The sequence below is a fragment of the Drosophila bipectinata genome, chromosome 2R, assembly GCF_030179905.1.
Source record: "Drosophila bipectinata strain 14024-0381.07 chromosome 2R, DbipHiC1v2, whole genome shotgun sequence".
Lineage (NCBI taxonomy): Eukaryota > Metazoa > Arthropoda > Insecta > Diptera > Drosophilidae > Drosophila > Drosophila bipectinata.
In genome coordinates, this window is record NC_091737.1 from 11268231 (window position 1) to 11281585 (window position 13355).

A 13355-nucleotide genomic window follows, 5' to 3' on the forward strand; every position below is an offset into this window, starting at 1 on the left:
TTGTTATTTTTGCTTAACAGAAGAGCAAAGCAGAACATGGCCAGTAACGGCTCTTGCACTGGCTTACTGGCTTTCGGTTATTCGTCGTCGTTCGTGTTGTTGCTTTTTTTCCGCGCTTCAGCGTCTGCTGCAATTTATGTGTATAAATGACAAAAGTACCGTTATTTATGGCCAGCAACCGCAACGCAATTTGGCAACACTTGTTGGCCAATTGGCAAAAATGTGAAGGCGGGAACTCAGCTCAGCTGAGCAGCATCGAACAGAGCCAGGATTCTCTGGGCAATATAATGTTTATATGTCTATCGACCTATCTACATATCTAATATAAGAAATTGCAGGAATCTAAATGGGAGAACATCCAGGTGATTGAGATTTGTAAGCCCTGGAAGTAGGGGTAACTAAGACTGATTATCAAAAAAAAAATATATGTTACAAGTTTCAAGACCTTATTTAAAATTATATATTTTCTTCTAGTCTTTCTAGCCTCACTAGCTTTTTACTTAAGTTAGCCTTACAGGGTATATCTCCTTAAGGAACATCCTCACTTGACAACCTACATTTTTGTGCTCTCTGTGCAAAATTTGAATTTTTATTGCTGATCGAAGCCTGCAGCATATTATGTGGCATAGCTACTGGGCCCGCCCCCTCCTCTGCCCAAATTATGCGTATTAAGGTCGTTTTGCTGGGCGGTGGATGGGCGGATGTATCTCGGCTGCTTGATAGCTTGTTGCCGACATAAATTTGAGGCTGCTTCTGCTGTTGCTGATGCTGCTGCTGCTGTCTGTCTTTCTGTGTAAATGTGCCAAATGCGCTGGAAGCTCTACCAGCTTCTTCGATATTGACTTGACCCTTCTGTTTTGTTGTCGCGCCTTTTATTATGCTAATATTTTTAGGGCATTGCCAAGATTTATTGAAATGGCTGCGGCAGCTCGTCCATAAACGCAAGCCAATCCCCCGGAGAATGTCTCCTTCCGTCCCAGGCGAAGGTGCAAGGTGTCCCCCTCGTGCCATTTAAGCCACCGGCCACATGGCGCATACGCGATATTCGGAGTGGGAGGTGAGTATTAGATTGTTTTGCAGCGCAGGGCCAGAGGGGACCTTGGGGCCACAACAATTAAATTGTCATTTTGTTGGTGCAACGCTTGTTGCTACTTGTCTCGCCTCGTGTTGCATAATTGGCAACGTTTTTGCAATTAAAACAACTAATTGGCAGCAAAAACTATTGGCCAGCAGCAGCGGCAGCAGCTGCCAGCCTGCGAAGGAAAATGGTTGGGCTCAGTAAAAAGCAGGAGAAAAATTAGTTTCATAAATTTCTAGAAAAAGTTAAAACAAAGCGGCGGTGGCTAATGGAAATACAAACAAAAAACATGATACAATGTTTTTACAAAACCATGGTCTATGGAAAATCACACAAAATTATAGGAAACATATTTTAAATCGGCTCCTAGAAGAAAAGTCTACTTTAAACGTAATTAAACATTTACTAAACTAACAAAAAAAAACCACCTTGAATGCCCAGGTGTTTGTGTTTTGTTTGATTTTTTTAAGCTCCAGGCTTTTTATGGAAAAATCTGTGGCCGCAAGTCCCAGCGCCATTCTTTCATGCGAAATTGTTATGATTTTACAACAATATTATTTTTCCATCAACAACATCAGCAAAAATCAATCAAGTTCAATTAAAATGCCGCCAACACATGCAAAAAGGATAATCCACACACACACCACACACAGATACTGGCAAAATGTCGAACAGAAAAAAAAGAAGGAAAACATGTGGACGCCAAAATGCAATTATCAAAAATTAATTTTGTACACAAAATACAACAAAAAAATAAAGTTTGTCAGTGGCAGAAATTAAAATGCCAATTATAAATTGTAATTAAGAGATGAAAAGTTCAGAAATGAGTTTAAATATTCGATGTTCCTGGCAAATCAATCAAACCTAATTGCATGCGTAAAGGCGACTATGTAAACACGATAATAACATTTACACTGTTGCACACACCCACATCATCCTGCACACCACACACACCATACAGACACCCACTCGGACACAAACACATCCACAGATGTGTAAGAATAAATTTATTTATGTTAATGCGCAAATACGAAAAAGACAAATGCTGGCTACAATATTGTTTTATATATTTTTGCCTAAATGCCATAGAATGTATGCGAATGTGGGTGTTTTTTGTGCGTGTATAAAGCTTACATTTACACAAGTGCAAAAATTCCCAAAACACAAATCCTAAAAAAACATTTGTTACTTTTTGTATCCAGGGTCCAGGGACGAAAGGCCCGGCCCAAATGCACGGGGGCTGTGACCACACAAACGTACACGCACACCCACCTAAGCACACACACAGACACAGGACATGATGCAGGCCACCGTTTTGCATTGGTATTGGTAAGCTTTGTGGCAATAAAAGGGTATATATATATGTATGTGTGTGTGTGTGTTTCGTGTGTTGGCATAAGCGTAGTCCTGGACGAATAAAATCCGCCAAAGGGGCCGACAACTCTTTCAAAAATATTCACTTTATTATTCCACAACATCAAAGTTGTTTCAGCCAAAGCAGTTTAATCTTTCAGGTATTTTTAAATTGAAGATAAATTTGTCTTTAAGTGGAAATTATAAATGATATTCACGATGGTTTACTATTTAATATAATGCTTTGATTTTTATGGAGAGTTTATTTATGGGAATTGGTAATGTAATTCTATAAACTATATAAATTATGTCTTTCACCTAATAAATATTAAATCTCAAGATGATATTTTTTGATTAACTTTTCAGATATAAGTTATATAATAAATATATTCATAGCTATATCCTTAAATATATCTTTAAACCCTCTTTAGTCTACGTCTTTAATAAAAACTCTGCTCGTTTCTGCTTGTAGTTGACCAAACAAAAATTGCATGAATATTGTTGGAATAATCGTTGGCCCGGAATCCACAGACCTGGACAAATTCATTTCGCTCCGATGTCTTCTTCGATATAACCATGTGTGTGTTTTGGCCCGCACCGTCCCTTGGCCCTCAGCCGTCAGCCCGTAGCCCTTTATCCCTGAATCTGATCGAAACCCCTGTCGCCACAGCCTCATTGAGCATTTAGTTTGTAGTTCTCTTGTTGCGCATGAATGTACAACATTTTATCTATTCGAGCTCGTAAATTCGAGATTATTTTGTGGTGTATTTAAATTTAGCAAAACAGTCTAAGGACAGAACCGATAGGGAGTCCGCTGGCTCTGTGTGTAAGTAAAGCCAAGGCGCACCATTCCCATCTCGTTCTTCTTCTCGAAATTAAAGTGAATTTTGCGGTTTGACTGCCAGAGATGAAAATAGGCCTGACAGAGGCACTTGAGGAGTCGGATATACCCATACCCATATCTATCCATACCCATTTGCCATTCCCATACCCATTGCCATCTATTTGCCCACTCTGGCTTGCTCTTGGTCTTTCAACTTGAATGCAATTAGAAAGTAAAACGACTACAAATTGTCTTGCCTCCGGGGCATTGATTGATTTCCAAGGAAATGGGGAAATTGACGCAGCAGATCCCCGATTTTAGAGTCAGAAACAGTAGCAGCCAAGCGATACGAAGAGCCAGCCTTCTATAAATACATCTCCTTTTTACATCTCCTCCTTGAGTGCATTAGGAGTCCAAACCAATGAAAGCAAAAACACATGTAAGAAGACGAAACATTTCTAATGACTGCGGTGACACTTTTGTGGAAGTGCACACCCATACTGCAGCACACCCATACCGATCCCATTGCATCCCATATAGTACTACATATATACCACACGGATACGGGGAAAAGTTTGGGAGCGGGGAGTTGAGTTGCATACCTGTGCATTCTGCCGGATAAAATTAGAACGTGAAAGTCGCTGCAGTTGACAGCGTAAAAATGTGTGAACTTAGAAACAGGAAAACGTCGGCGGGGTGCCGTCGCTCTCCACCAGACAAAACGGCTTAATACCACTGCAGATATATATATCTTTTAACTATATATAAGTACGTAGTGTAGATGCCTGCTCGAGTACATAAACAAAACGGAATCAATAAAGTCTATAACAAAAGGATTTAATAATTAACACATGCCTCCTGAAGCTACTTGTCTTTTTGATTCATACTCCATAAACATTTTTATTAACTTCTGCAGGTCATAAAAACCCACTATATATAGTCTATGGCATATCTAATAAATAGAGAAATAGAGACACTATTTATAATTATTAAAATAAAAAAAATGATATAGTTTCTATGAGAAGTATGGGAGTTTAAACAAAATCTTAAACCCATCATGCTATTATTCAAGACCCTTTTTTCCAAGCTTTTTGTTTAATATTTTCCCATCCAACCCACTGTGCCAGCGTGTCTGTGTGGAGTATCTGTGTGTTAATGCGACAAAAGTGGACTGGTGTGAGTGCCGACTCGACTATCGACTCGCCAGAACAAAAACCATCGTCGGCGACTTCGAGGTCCGGCGATCAGTTGAGTTTTGTGCGTTGTGCGGTGAAGTTGCGCCTCCGTTCCCAAAGATACTCGAGCTGTGTGGTGCATCCTTGTCAGAGACTCCTGAGACCATAAACCGAAAAATATTAAAAAGGGCTGCGCAGTCGCAAACGCTTTGGTTTTCTTCAATAAAATCACCAAATAAAACAGAAATATGAGAGAAATTGTCCATCTGCAGGCCGGCCAGTGCGGCAACCAAATCGGCGCTAAGGTAAGAGCCACTACTTTTTATTTCATTTAGCGTTTTTTTGCGGTGCGTTAATTTATTCACATTGACCGAAAACGTTTTTCAATGAGTTTCCAAAACGATCGGGCTGTGTCTCGGGCAGTTCGATGTCGCCGCCTTTTTCAGCGCATTCAGCAATTAAAGCAAAAGAAAATTGACATCACAAAAAATGCCAGCGAAAAATAAAAAATAAAATGTTAAATAAAATGCAAAGTGCAAAAAAAGTGGGCAACCAAAGAGGTTTATTTGGCACTCGAGATGCCCTTTCGTCTCCGTTCGACCGACTGGAAAAAAAATCACAAAAAAAAACGGGTTGGGCCGGCTGCAGATCACGAAAAGTGATTCATTGCGAACCCTCCCGGGGGAGTTCTCGAGGGATGGGGTTTGAGAGAATTATGGCATTCTGGGAGAAAAGGCGCAAATCACCAACCAAAAAAAAAAATAAGTAAAATAAAATTGCAGTTCTTCTTCAGTCTTGCACTTGGCCGCGAAGGGAAATCTTACCAACTATCTGATGGTGAAATCTTTTCGCTTTGGTTGAGTTTCCTGCACTCGCCCAAGAAACCACAAAATATTGCAATAAAAAACTAAGCACTTCTCCAGACGAAAATCGTTGAGCAGAAATTATGATTAATTCAAAAGAAAGCTTTCAGTTCCAATTCATTAGAATTGTTTTCTACACAGTATCAGTAGCACTCGGGTATAGTCACCGAATCGGATCGCTAGAATCGATGTCGCTAGAAGCGATGTTCCATCGCAGTATACAATGATAGGGAAAACTCCCTGCCAACTGGGGTCTAGTCGATCGAAATGACTGAGAAACGGAAACTCGAGATAGGCAGACGAATCAGAGCAATTAGGCTCTGATTTCCAGCCGAGCATTCTCAATTATCTCCTATATATAGGATAGTCCACTCAATCAGCACGCCCCGAAAACTCTGGCCTCTCCATCTCGAAACCGAAACCGAGACCGAAACCGACGCTTGTTTCGACTGGGTTTTTGGCAATACCAGTTTGTGGCCAATACAAAGTGGGTCCCCAGACGAATGCATTTTTCTGTGGCACCAATGTCAATGATTAGCGATTCGCCACCAATCACCGCCCCATGCAAAGTGGGTCGCTCTGAGCTCGCCGAGTCAACAGCCAGCTAGTGCTGATAAAGAATACCTTATTATCTTATGGAGAAGATAAGCCGCCGGATCTTAATCATTTGATATGAGTCAATTGGCGATAGAACGACGAGGGCAGGCAGCCAGCAGAGTCAGCAGTCAGCAGTTAGCGAGCAAGCAGCTTCAATTTAAAAGTAAACTCGGCTGTCTTTTGTGTTTCCCGGAATTTCGGCAATAGTAATGGTTTTATGGAGCAGCCCAGTACTTTACGCAAAAAGAGGTACAGATACGATGGGAAGTTTGTCTTGGTAATTTGAGCAGCGTACCTCCCCGTAATGTGAGACCCACAAAAACAGAAAGAAGAAATCATAAAAAAAAGAACAGCTGAGTGGACATTTAAAAAACAAGAATGTGACAAGCGGTAGCCTAAGTCCGCACTTGAATACAGATGCCGATTGGTCTTGAAAACCGCACAAGTGCAGGACTAGCCTGGGATGGGGGGACGTTGAGGATAGGAAGTGAGTCACCCGGACTGGCAAAAAGGCTGCAATGTATACTGTTACAGGATATCGGGGTTACACACATACCCCCCTATAGCATATGATTTTCTGATTAATTCCTCTGTTTCCGTTTTGGGCCGCAAAACGATGAATGCATATTAAATAAAAGGCCTCCGAGATTATATTCAAGAGGCGGGCAAGTCAATAAACCCAGCAGTCTGCTTATCTCCTCTCGGTTTCTTATTCTTTTTTTTTATTTTTTTGACACCCCAAGAACAGCTGGGAGAGAAAAGACAAATGCCTGCAATCGCCTCCGCCACCCCACTTCAATTAAAAGAATTCCTTTTGATGCCAAATGTTTTATATCTCGCGAATAAATACGTTTGCACTGTCTCTTTGCATACTTGCACTGGCTGGAAGTCAGCGATCCTCTGCAGAGAAAGAAGAAAGACTGGCTCCAAGTTCATGCCCGAGTGATTTCTTCTTCAAGATTCGAATAGACAAGAGGCAGGGCCGTTGCTGTTGCAGTTGCAGTTGCAGTTGCTGGTGGAGGAGTCTTCTTGGCGGCTTCCAGACATGCAACACTTAATGAGGGCGTCTCGATTGCCAGTCGCCAGATGATCGCATGCGAGGGGCGTGGCTGGGGGGCCAGGCCAGTTGCCAAGCAGCAGCAAAGCTTTTGAAATTAATTACACGAAAGAAAATAGTTGCAGGGAGGGGGCTACGAAAATTGTTAGAGCAGATGTTGCCCGTAATTGGAGAAGAGTTTGGAAAATGTATTTCAAGAAATGAATGATACAAGCATGAATGCAGCTATAAACAGAAATTAATACATTTTCTAATTATAAACACAAAATGCTGAGCTGTGATTGCATTCTTTGGGCAGCAGATCGTGATTGCCACAAATAACAAAATCCTGCCAAAAAAGAGACATCAATCTATAATTACAATCTAACAGCAACTCACACCTCTGGGGCCACTGCGGCAACTGCAACATTCACCTCCGAAAACAGTCATTTACCGACAAAGCCATTATCATCAAAATGAAAAATTCGAAGTGAAAAATTGGTCGAATGTAAAAGTAAAGCGATCAGTGATGGTCGTGCCAGAAGCCAGGGGAAATGGGAAATGGGATGGATGGAGAGACAGTGGCAGAGGAAGGGGGCACATGAAAAACGACTTTTCACTTCAACAGTTTTGTGTGCTAATTTAGTTTTTCATATTTGTTGTTTCGGTTGCCCGGCCGGCCTTATAAACCGAGCTTTATTGTTCGGGCTGTTATGGTTAGCTTCATAATTGCAGCGGCCACACTCCAATTAAATTTGATGATCTTGCTAAGATTGCAGTTGCCTGAGATTCAGTTTTGTTGATTTAGTCTTTTTCTCCGCTTGTTCATCTCATTCTGCTTTTTAAATAAACAAAGAAATGCAGACGCCATTGGATAGAGTCGGTACCCCCTTAAATCGTTCGGCAGGCCCCCCTCTTTCGGGTGTTTATAGTCGCACACGTCAAGTTCAAGTGCCAAAGGGAAACAACTCAGACATCGCAGCGGCGACAAGACAACAGGAATTTAGCCGAGCCCGGGACCGGTACCGGGACCGGGGTACTGCTAACATTTTTATTATTCCCCTTTGTTTCGAATCTCGGATGTGTCTTGTATCCGAAAGTATCTTCGGTATCCGAAAGACCCCAAAGACCTATGAGATCCGAAACTGTTGCCAAGCAAGCTGCGTTTCGCTCCATGATTTCGAGAGCCAATCCCGAAAATAATCCAAAAACTATGAACCCCAATTTGAGTGGCTAATGAACAACTAAGTTCACCAAATTTGGTCCGTTTCTTGTTAAACGCAGCACAACAATTGCAGAGCACTTCCTCAATAAATCTGCTAGATGATTGTTTGTGTATCCATGAGCTACTTAATTTATAGCATTTCGATTGGGATTCGAATTTTGAGGAGGGGATGATGCCCTCTTCTAATGATGTCTCGTAGTGGGTCGTTGGCCTGCAGTTGCCACAGGCGAGAGGCCAGAAGTTTCGGATGATGACTCAGCAGTCACTATAATATAGTATATATCTCTTCTGGCGGTCCCATCCCACGGGCTGGTCTATTTTTAAGTGCATTTCTCGTCGCCGCGCCGTAAGGCTGCTGCAGAGGAGCACCCCAGGAGCGTGGTGTGGAAATTTTGTCCCATACAGTGAGAGTCCCATACTATTTTTTATTCATTTTTTTCCGCCGGCCCGGTCGCATCTTTTAAATTTACCACTAAATCAGGGCATGTTCGTCGGCGTCCAAAACTGACGTTGGAAAAACTAAACATAAATTTATTTTCCCTTACCCATCCTTTCTCTTTTTTCCTATTTTTTTTTTTTGGGCAATCTGTCTCACTTTTGATGGCACAGGCCCCCTATATGGGCATATCCCAAAACACATATATTTTTGTATATTTTTTCAAAAAATCCAACCAAAAAAACCTCAAACTTTATGGGCTGCGGCTGCGCCTTGTTGTTTGTCACATTGTCACATCGGAGGAGGCAGAAACAGAAATTTTTAGAATTGTTCTGTGTTGTTCTAGTTGTTGATTTTGGTTTGGTTTGGTTTGGGTTATTCCTCATCCTCCTCCCCCTCTGAGTGGTTTCTGTGGCTGCGGCCATATGTCAAGGCTCAACATGAACTCTGACTGGACTGACACGGCTGGGTGGGCACAATTATTCAATTTGATGTACGATTTCGGAAAAATATAGTAACGCCTTGAGCTAAGATAAAGAGCTCAGCATGAAGGGTTTGATGGATAGTTTAAGGCCTGGATTTTAAGGATCACTTCACTAATGGGCTATACTTCTTCTTACAGTTCTGGGAGATTATTTCCGAGGAGCATGGCATCGACAGCAATGGCATCTATGTCGGCGACAGTGATCTTCAGCTGGAGCGCGTTAGTGTTTACTACAACGAGGCATCTGGTAAGACATATCCATACAATCGTTATCATCCCGGCTTGCCTGATTGTATCCTTTTATCTCTTTAGCTGTGAGCCGGTCCTCAGGGGGAAAGTATGTGCCCAGGGCCATCCTGCTCGATCTCGAGCCAGGCACCATGGAGTCGGTGCGTTCAGGTCCCTACGGACAGCTCTTCCGCCCGGACAACTTTGTCTTCGGCCAGTCGGGTGCCGGCAACAACTGGGCCAAGGGTCACTACACCGAGGGCGCCGAACTGGTGGACAATGTCCTGGATGTTGTGCGCAAGGAGTGCGAGAACTGTGACTGCCTGCAGGTGGGTATCCCTCCTCCAAGAAGTATATAAGATGTTTAAATCAAAATCATTCCATAGGGCTTCCAATTGACCCACTCTTTGGGCGGAGGTACTGGCTCCGGCATGGGCACCCTGCTCATCTCCAAGATCCGCGAAGAGTATCCGGATCGCATCATGAACACCTACTCGGTGGTGCCCTCACCGAAGGTCTCCGACACTGTGGTGGAGCCCTACAACGCCACTCTGTCGATCCACCAGCTGGTGGAGAACACAGACGAGACGTACTGCATCGACAACGAGGCCCTGTACGACATCTGCTTCCGCACCCTGAAGGTGTCCAATCCCAGCTACGGAGATCTGAACCACTTGGTTTCGTTGACCATGTCCGGAGTCACCACGTGCCTGCGCTTCCCCGGCCAGCTTAACGCCGATCTGCGCAAGCTGGCGGTCAACATGGTACCATTCCCGCGTCTGCACTTCTTCATGCCCGGCTTCGCGCCGCTCACCTCCCGCGGCTCCCAGCAGTACAGGGCCCTGACCGTGCCGGAGCTGACCCAGCAGATGTTCGACGCCAAGAACATGATGGCCGCCTGTGATCCGCGTCACGGCCGCTATCTGACAGTGGCCGCTGTCTTCCGAGGACGCATGTCCATGAAGGAGGTGGACGAGCAGATGCTGGCGGTGCAGAACAAGAACAGCTCGTACTTTGTTGAATGGATTCCCAACAACGTGAAGACCGCCGTGTGCGACATCCCGCCGAAGGGACTGAAGATGTCCTCGACGTTTATTGGCAACACCACGGCGATCCAGGAGCTGTTCAAGCGCATCTCTGAACAGTTCTCGGCCATGTTCCGGCGTAAGGCGTTCCTGCATTGGTACACCGGCGAGGGCATGGACGAGATGGAGTTCACCGAGGCGGAGAGCAACATGAACGACCTGGTGTCGGAGTACCAGCAGTACCAGGAGGCCACCGCCGACGACGAGTTCGATCCGGACGTTAATCAGGAGGAGGTCGAGGGCGATTGTATTTAATGGTGTGGCCAGAGGAATGAGGTGCGTGCGTGAGGAGAGGGGACGCCTGTTTCTGCGTGGCATGCGGCAGCAGCTGTCGGCCAAGCACTGCAGCATCCTCTGACACCAAACTACACACACAGGCACACAGTTACACTCACCACTACTGACACACAGCACACGGACAGCCACACAACACAACCACGGATACTGACAGCCAGACACTGAGACACGGAGACACCGGAGACACCCCGACCGACAGACAGGAAGGTCAAGCGTAGTTAGAACATCAAACGGAAATGTTCCAAAAAGCTCATACGTCCTCCTCGCCCATCTTTCTAATTGTATCTCTAACCACTATCATCTATCATCTCACAACTCGCATCTGTCATCCCAACCTTCATCTTCATCTTTATCATATTTTTGTGTCACCGTCCACTACGCTATTTACACTTTACACGGAGGCACGTCTATCGCATTTCTCGCAGCCATTTTCACCCGTTTTTCCAGCCCAGCTTTCCATCACTCTTCCCACAATCACCGAACATTTTTTCACTAATTTAGGAAACTCATCATATCCTGAGTTTAATACGATTATTTATCGACAACCACAAGTATCTAGTATTTCAAATAAAAACGAATTTATACAGAAATCTCGAGAAATGTCCAAGAAAATTTGCACTCAAGACTGACGAAAGCAGTTTGGCAATAAAAAGATATATACATATATATATATAGAGTTATATATACATGATATGATACATGATACAAGCTTATCCAAAGATAATCGACAACTCTCATGAGGTCCTCCAATAAAGGCAATTTCTAAAATCATCCGCAATTGTATTTACATAATCTTAGGGCACAAACTATTAATTTTGTATTCGTGTGCAGTACTTTCTCTTGTAGTTTTATATAAAAATAAAAACATTTTTACCCAAATAAATGACTAATAATGGCAAATGGTTTTTGGCAAACTAATAAATGAGTATTTGTTTTGGAATATGAATGGTATTTTCTTTGGAAAAGAGTGCAGAACGGATAGAATCTTTTGAGAAGAATTGAAGGTTGTTCTAAAGATTGTAGAATTTAAAGTTAGGCGCCATTTTATTAAGAAAACTGAAAGAGAAGATTGTGCGCTAAAAAGTATGCTATACTTTTTGTGTTAACCAAGCTTCCGTTGAATAACAAAAGATGGCGCAAAATTGTGGCACAACGGTCCTCTGTGTTAAATTATTTCTTATTTCTAGTAAAAAAATTTTCAATTTTATTAAATTTTTTCTGCTTTTTTTTAATTTTTATTCTTTATTTAATATTTTTTACACATTTTTATGGGAAATATTGTAAAGACACCAATTGGACCAGTGCGGCAGAACCTATAAGCTTGTTTCCACCAGAGGTCGCTTTTCAGACGTTACTTCCGTAAACAAATATTTCAAATGTGGATCAATTAATATTGTCTTTCAGCTAAATTAATTTAAATTTAATAAATTTGTTTTCAAAGAAAAAATGTATATATTTACAAGAGGTAATAATATATTAGGTTTTTTGGTAAGACCCATCCTAATGAATCTAGAAATATATAATTAAAGATCTAAATAACATTATGATAGACCTTTTGGTCGTAGGCTTATGAGAATATTTATGAGAATAATCTAATTTCCCAAAAGCGACTGCCTACCCTTTAACCGAAATCTTTCCCATCTAAAGTCAACGTGCCACACACAAGAGGCACACACAGTGGATATGATTGTCGCACAAACCTTTCCATTAACTGACTCTCTCAGACCTCATATGCTACAAATTCCCCAGAATTAAAAGACATTAAACGTATTAAGCGGTCTCGTGACACAAGCAAGGCTTTACATAAAAAAAAAACAAACCAATAACAAAGTCGGCTAAGAACAAAACACCAGACATACGGAACTGAAAATGGTAAGAAGTAACTGCAAGAGAGAACCAGTTTTTAGACTGTTTAAGCCGGAGCCGGCCGGCGTTTTGAATGACGACGAGAACTTTGGGCCGAGAACATTTTGGAAGCCGGCAAAACATTATAACACGTTCTTTCGTCTGAGACTGAAGTGACCGGTTAAAGTGCGTTTAACCGTTATTAAGTCATACCCAAAAAGGTCAAAGGAGGGGTTATCCAGAGCGGAAATTCCCCCTCTTTTTATAGCTGAGAACTTGGCTTGGAAAACTGGGCCAATTAGGATGACTAATATCTCCGCAGATGGAGTATAAGGTATGCATTTATGCAACTTTATTCATGGAATTGGCGTTACCCTTTTCTCGCTGTGTGGCAGCGGCAGCAGCATCTCACAGAAATAGGCAAATGAAAAAGCAATAAAATTGTTGCCAACTTACACTCATTTGGCGCCGTCATCCAAAAAGCCAGTCCGCCAGAAGGAGGCAACAAAACACGAAGCGAGACAGCAGCGGCAGCAGCAGTGATTGACCCAGTTTTCCAAGACGACAACAACCCACCAACCTACCTATACCTATGCCCAGGTATACCTGACGCCGATCCGATCCTCTTTGACTGACTTCGGAGCTGCAGCTATTTGTGAAGTTGCAGCCGAAGCTGAGTCTAAAGCTGGAGAGTTGGACTTGCTGGGGGAAGTGCATTGCACTCGCTGAAACTGCTGCTGCTGCTGCAAAAAAAAGATAGAAAAACATAACACAAGACAACAAAAAATCAAATAAAAAAATCTTGTTTTTTCTGTTAGTTGCCGATTCTT

General features: G+C 42.7%; 1 protein-coding gene across 1 annotated transcript; it reads left to right on the forward strand.

The window, feature by feature from the left end:
• The first annotated feature begins 4496 nt into the window (after nucleotides 1-4496).
• Nucleotides 4497-11602, forward strand: betaTub60D (beta-Tubulin at 60D). Its single transcript, XM_017252964.3, has 4 exons — nucleotides 4497-4734; nucleotides 9209-9317; nucleotides 9383-9627; nucleotides 9685-11602. Exons 1-4 carry the CDS (start codon nucleotides 4678-4680, stop codon nucleotides 10636-10638), a joined length of 1365 nt encoding a protein of 454 aa, XP_017108453.1. The 5' UTR covers nucleotides 4497-4677; the 3' UTR covers nucleotides 10639-11602.
• The last annotated feature ends 1753 nt before the right edge of the window (nucleotides 11603-13355 follow it).

What these genes read in the sequence shown, in the direction of transcription:
- betaTub60D (XM_017252964.3), top strand. Translation starts at nt 4,678, where the DNA reads ATGAGAGAAATTGTCCATCTGCAGGCCGGCCAGTGCGGCAACCAAATC. An exon ending in GCAACCAAATCGGCGCTAAG is followed by an intron (nt 4,735 to 9,208) that starts GTAAGAGCCACT and finishes TTCTTCTTACAG; the next exon opens with TTCTGGGAGATTATTTCCGA. An exon ending in AGAACTGTGACTGCCTGCAG is followed by an intron (nt 9,628 to 9,684) that starts GTGGGTATCCCT and finishes ATCATTCCATAG; the next exon opens with GGCTTCCAATTGACCCACTC.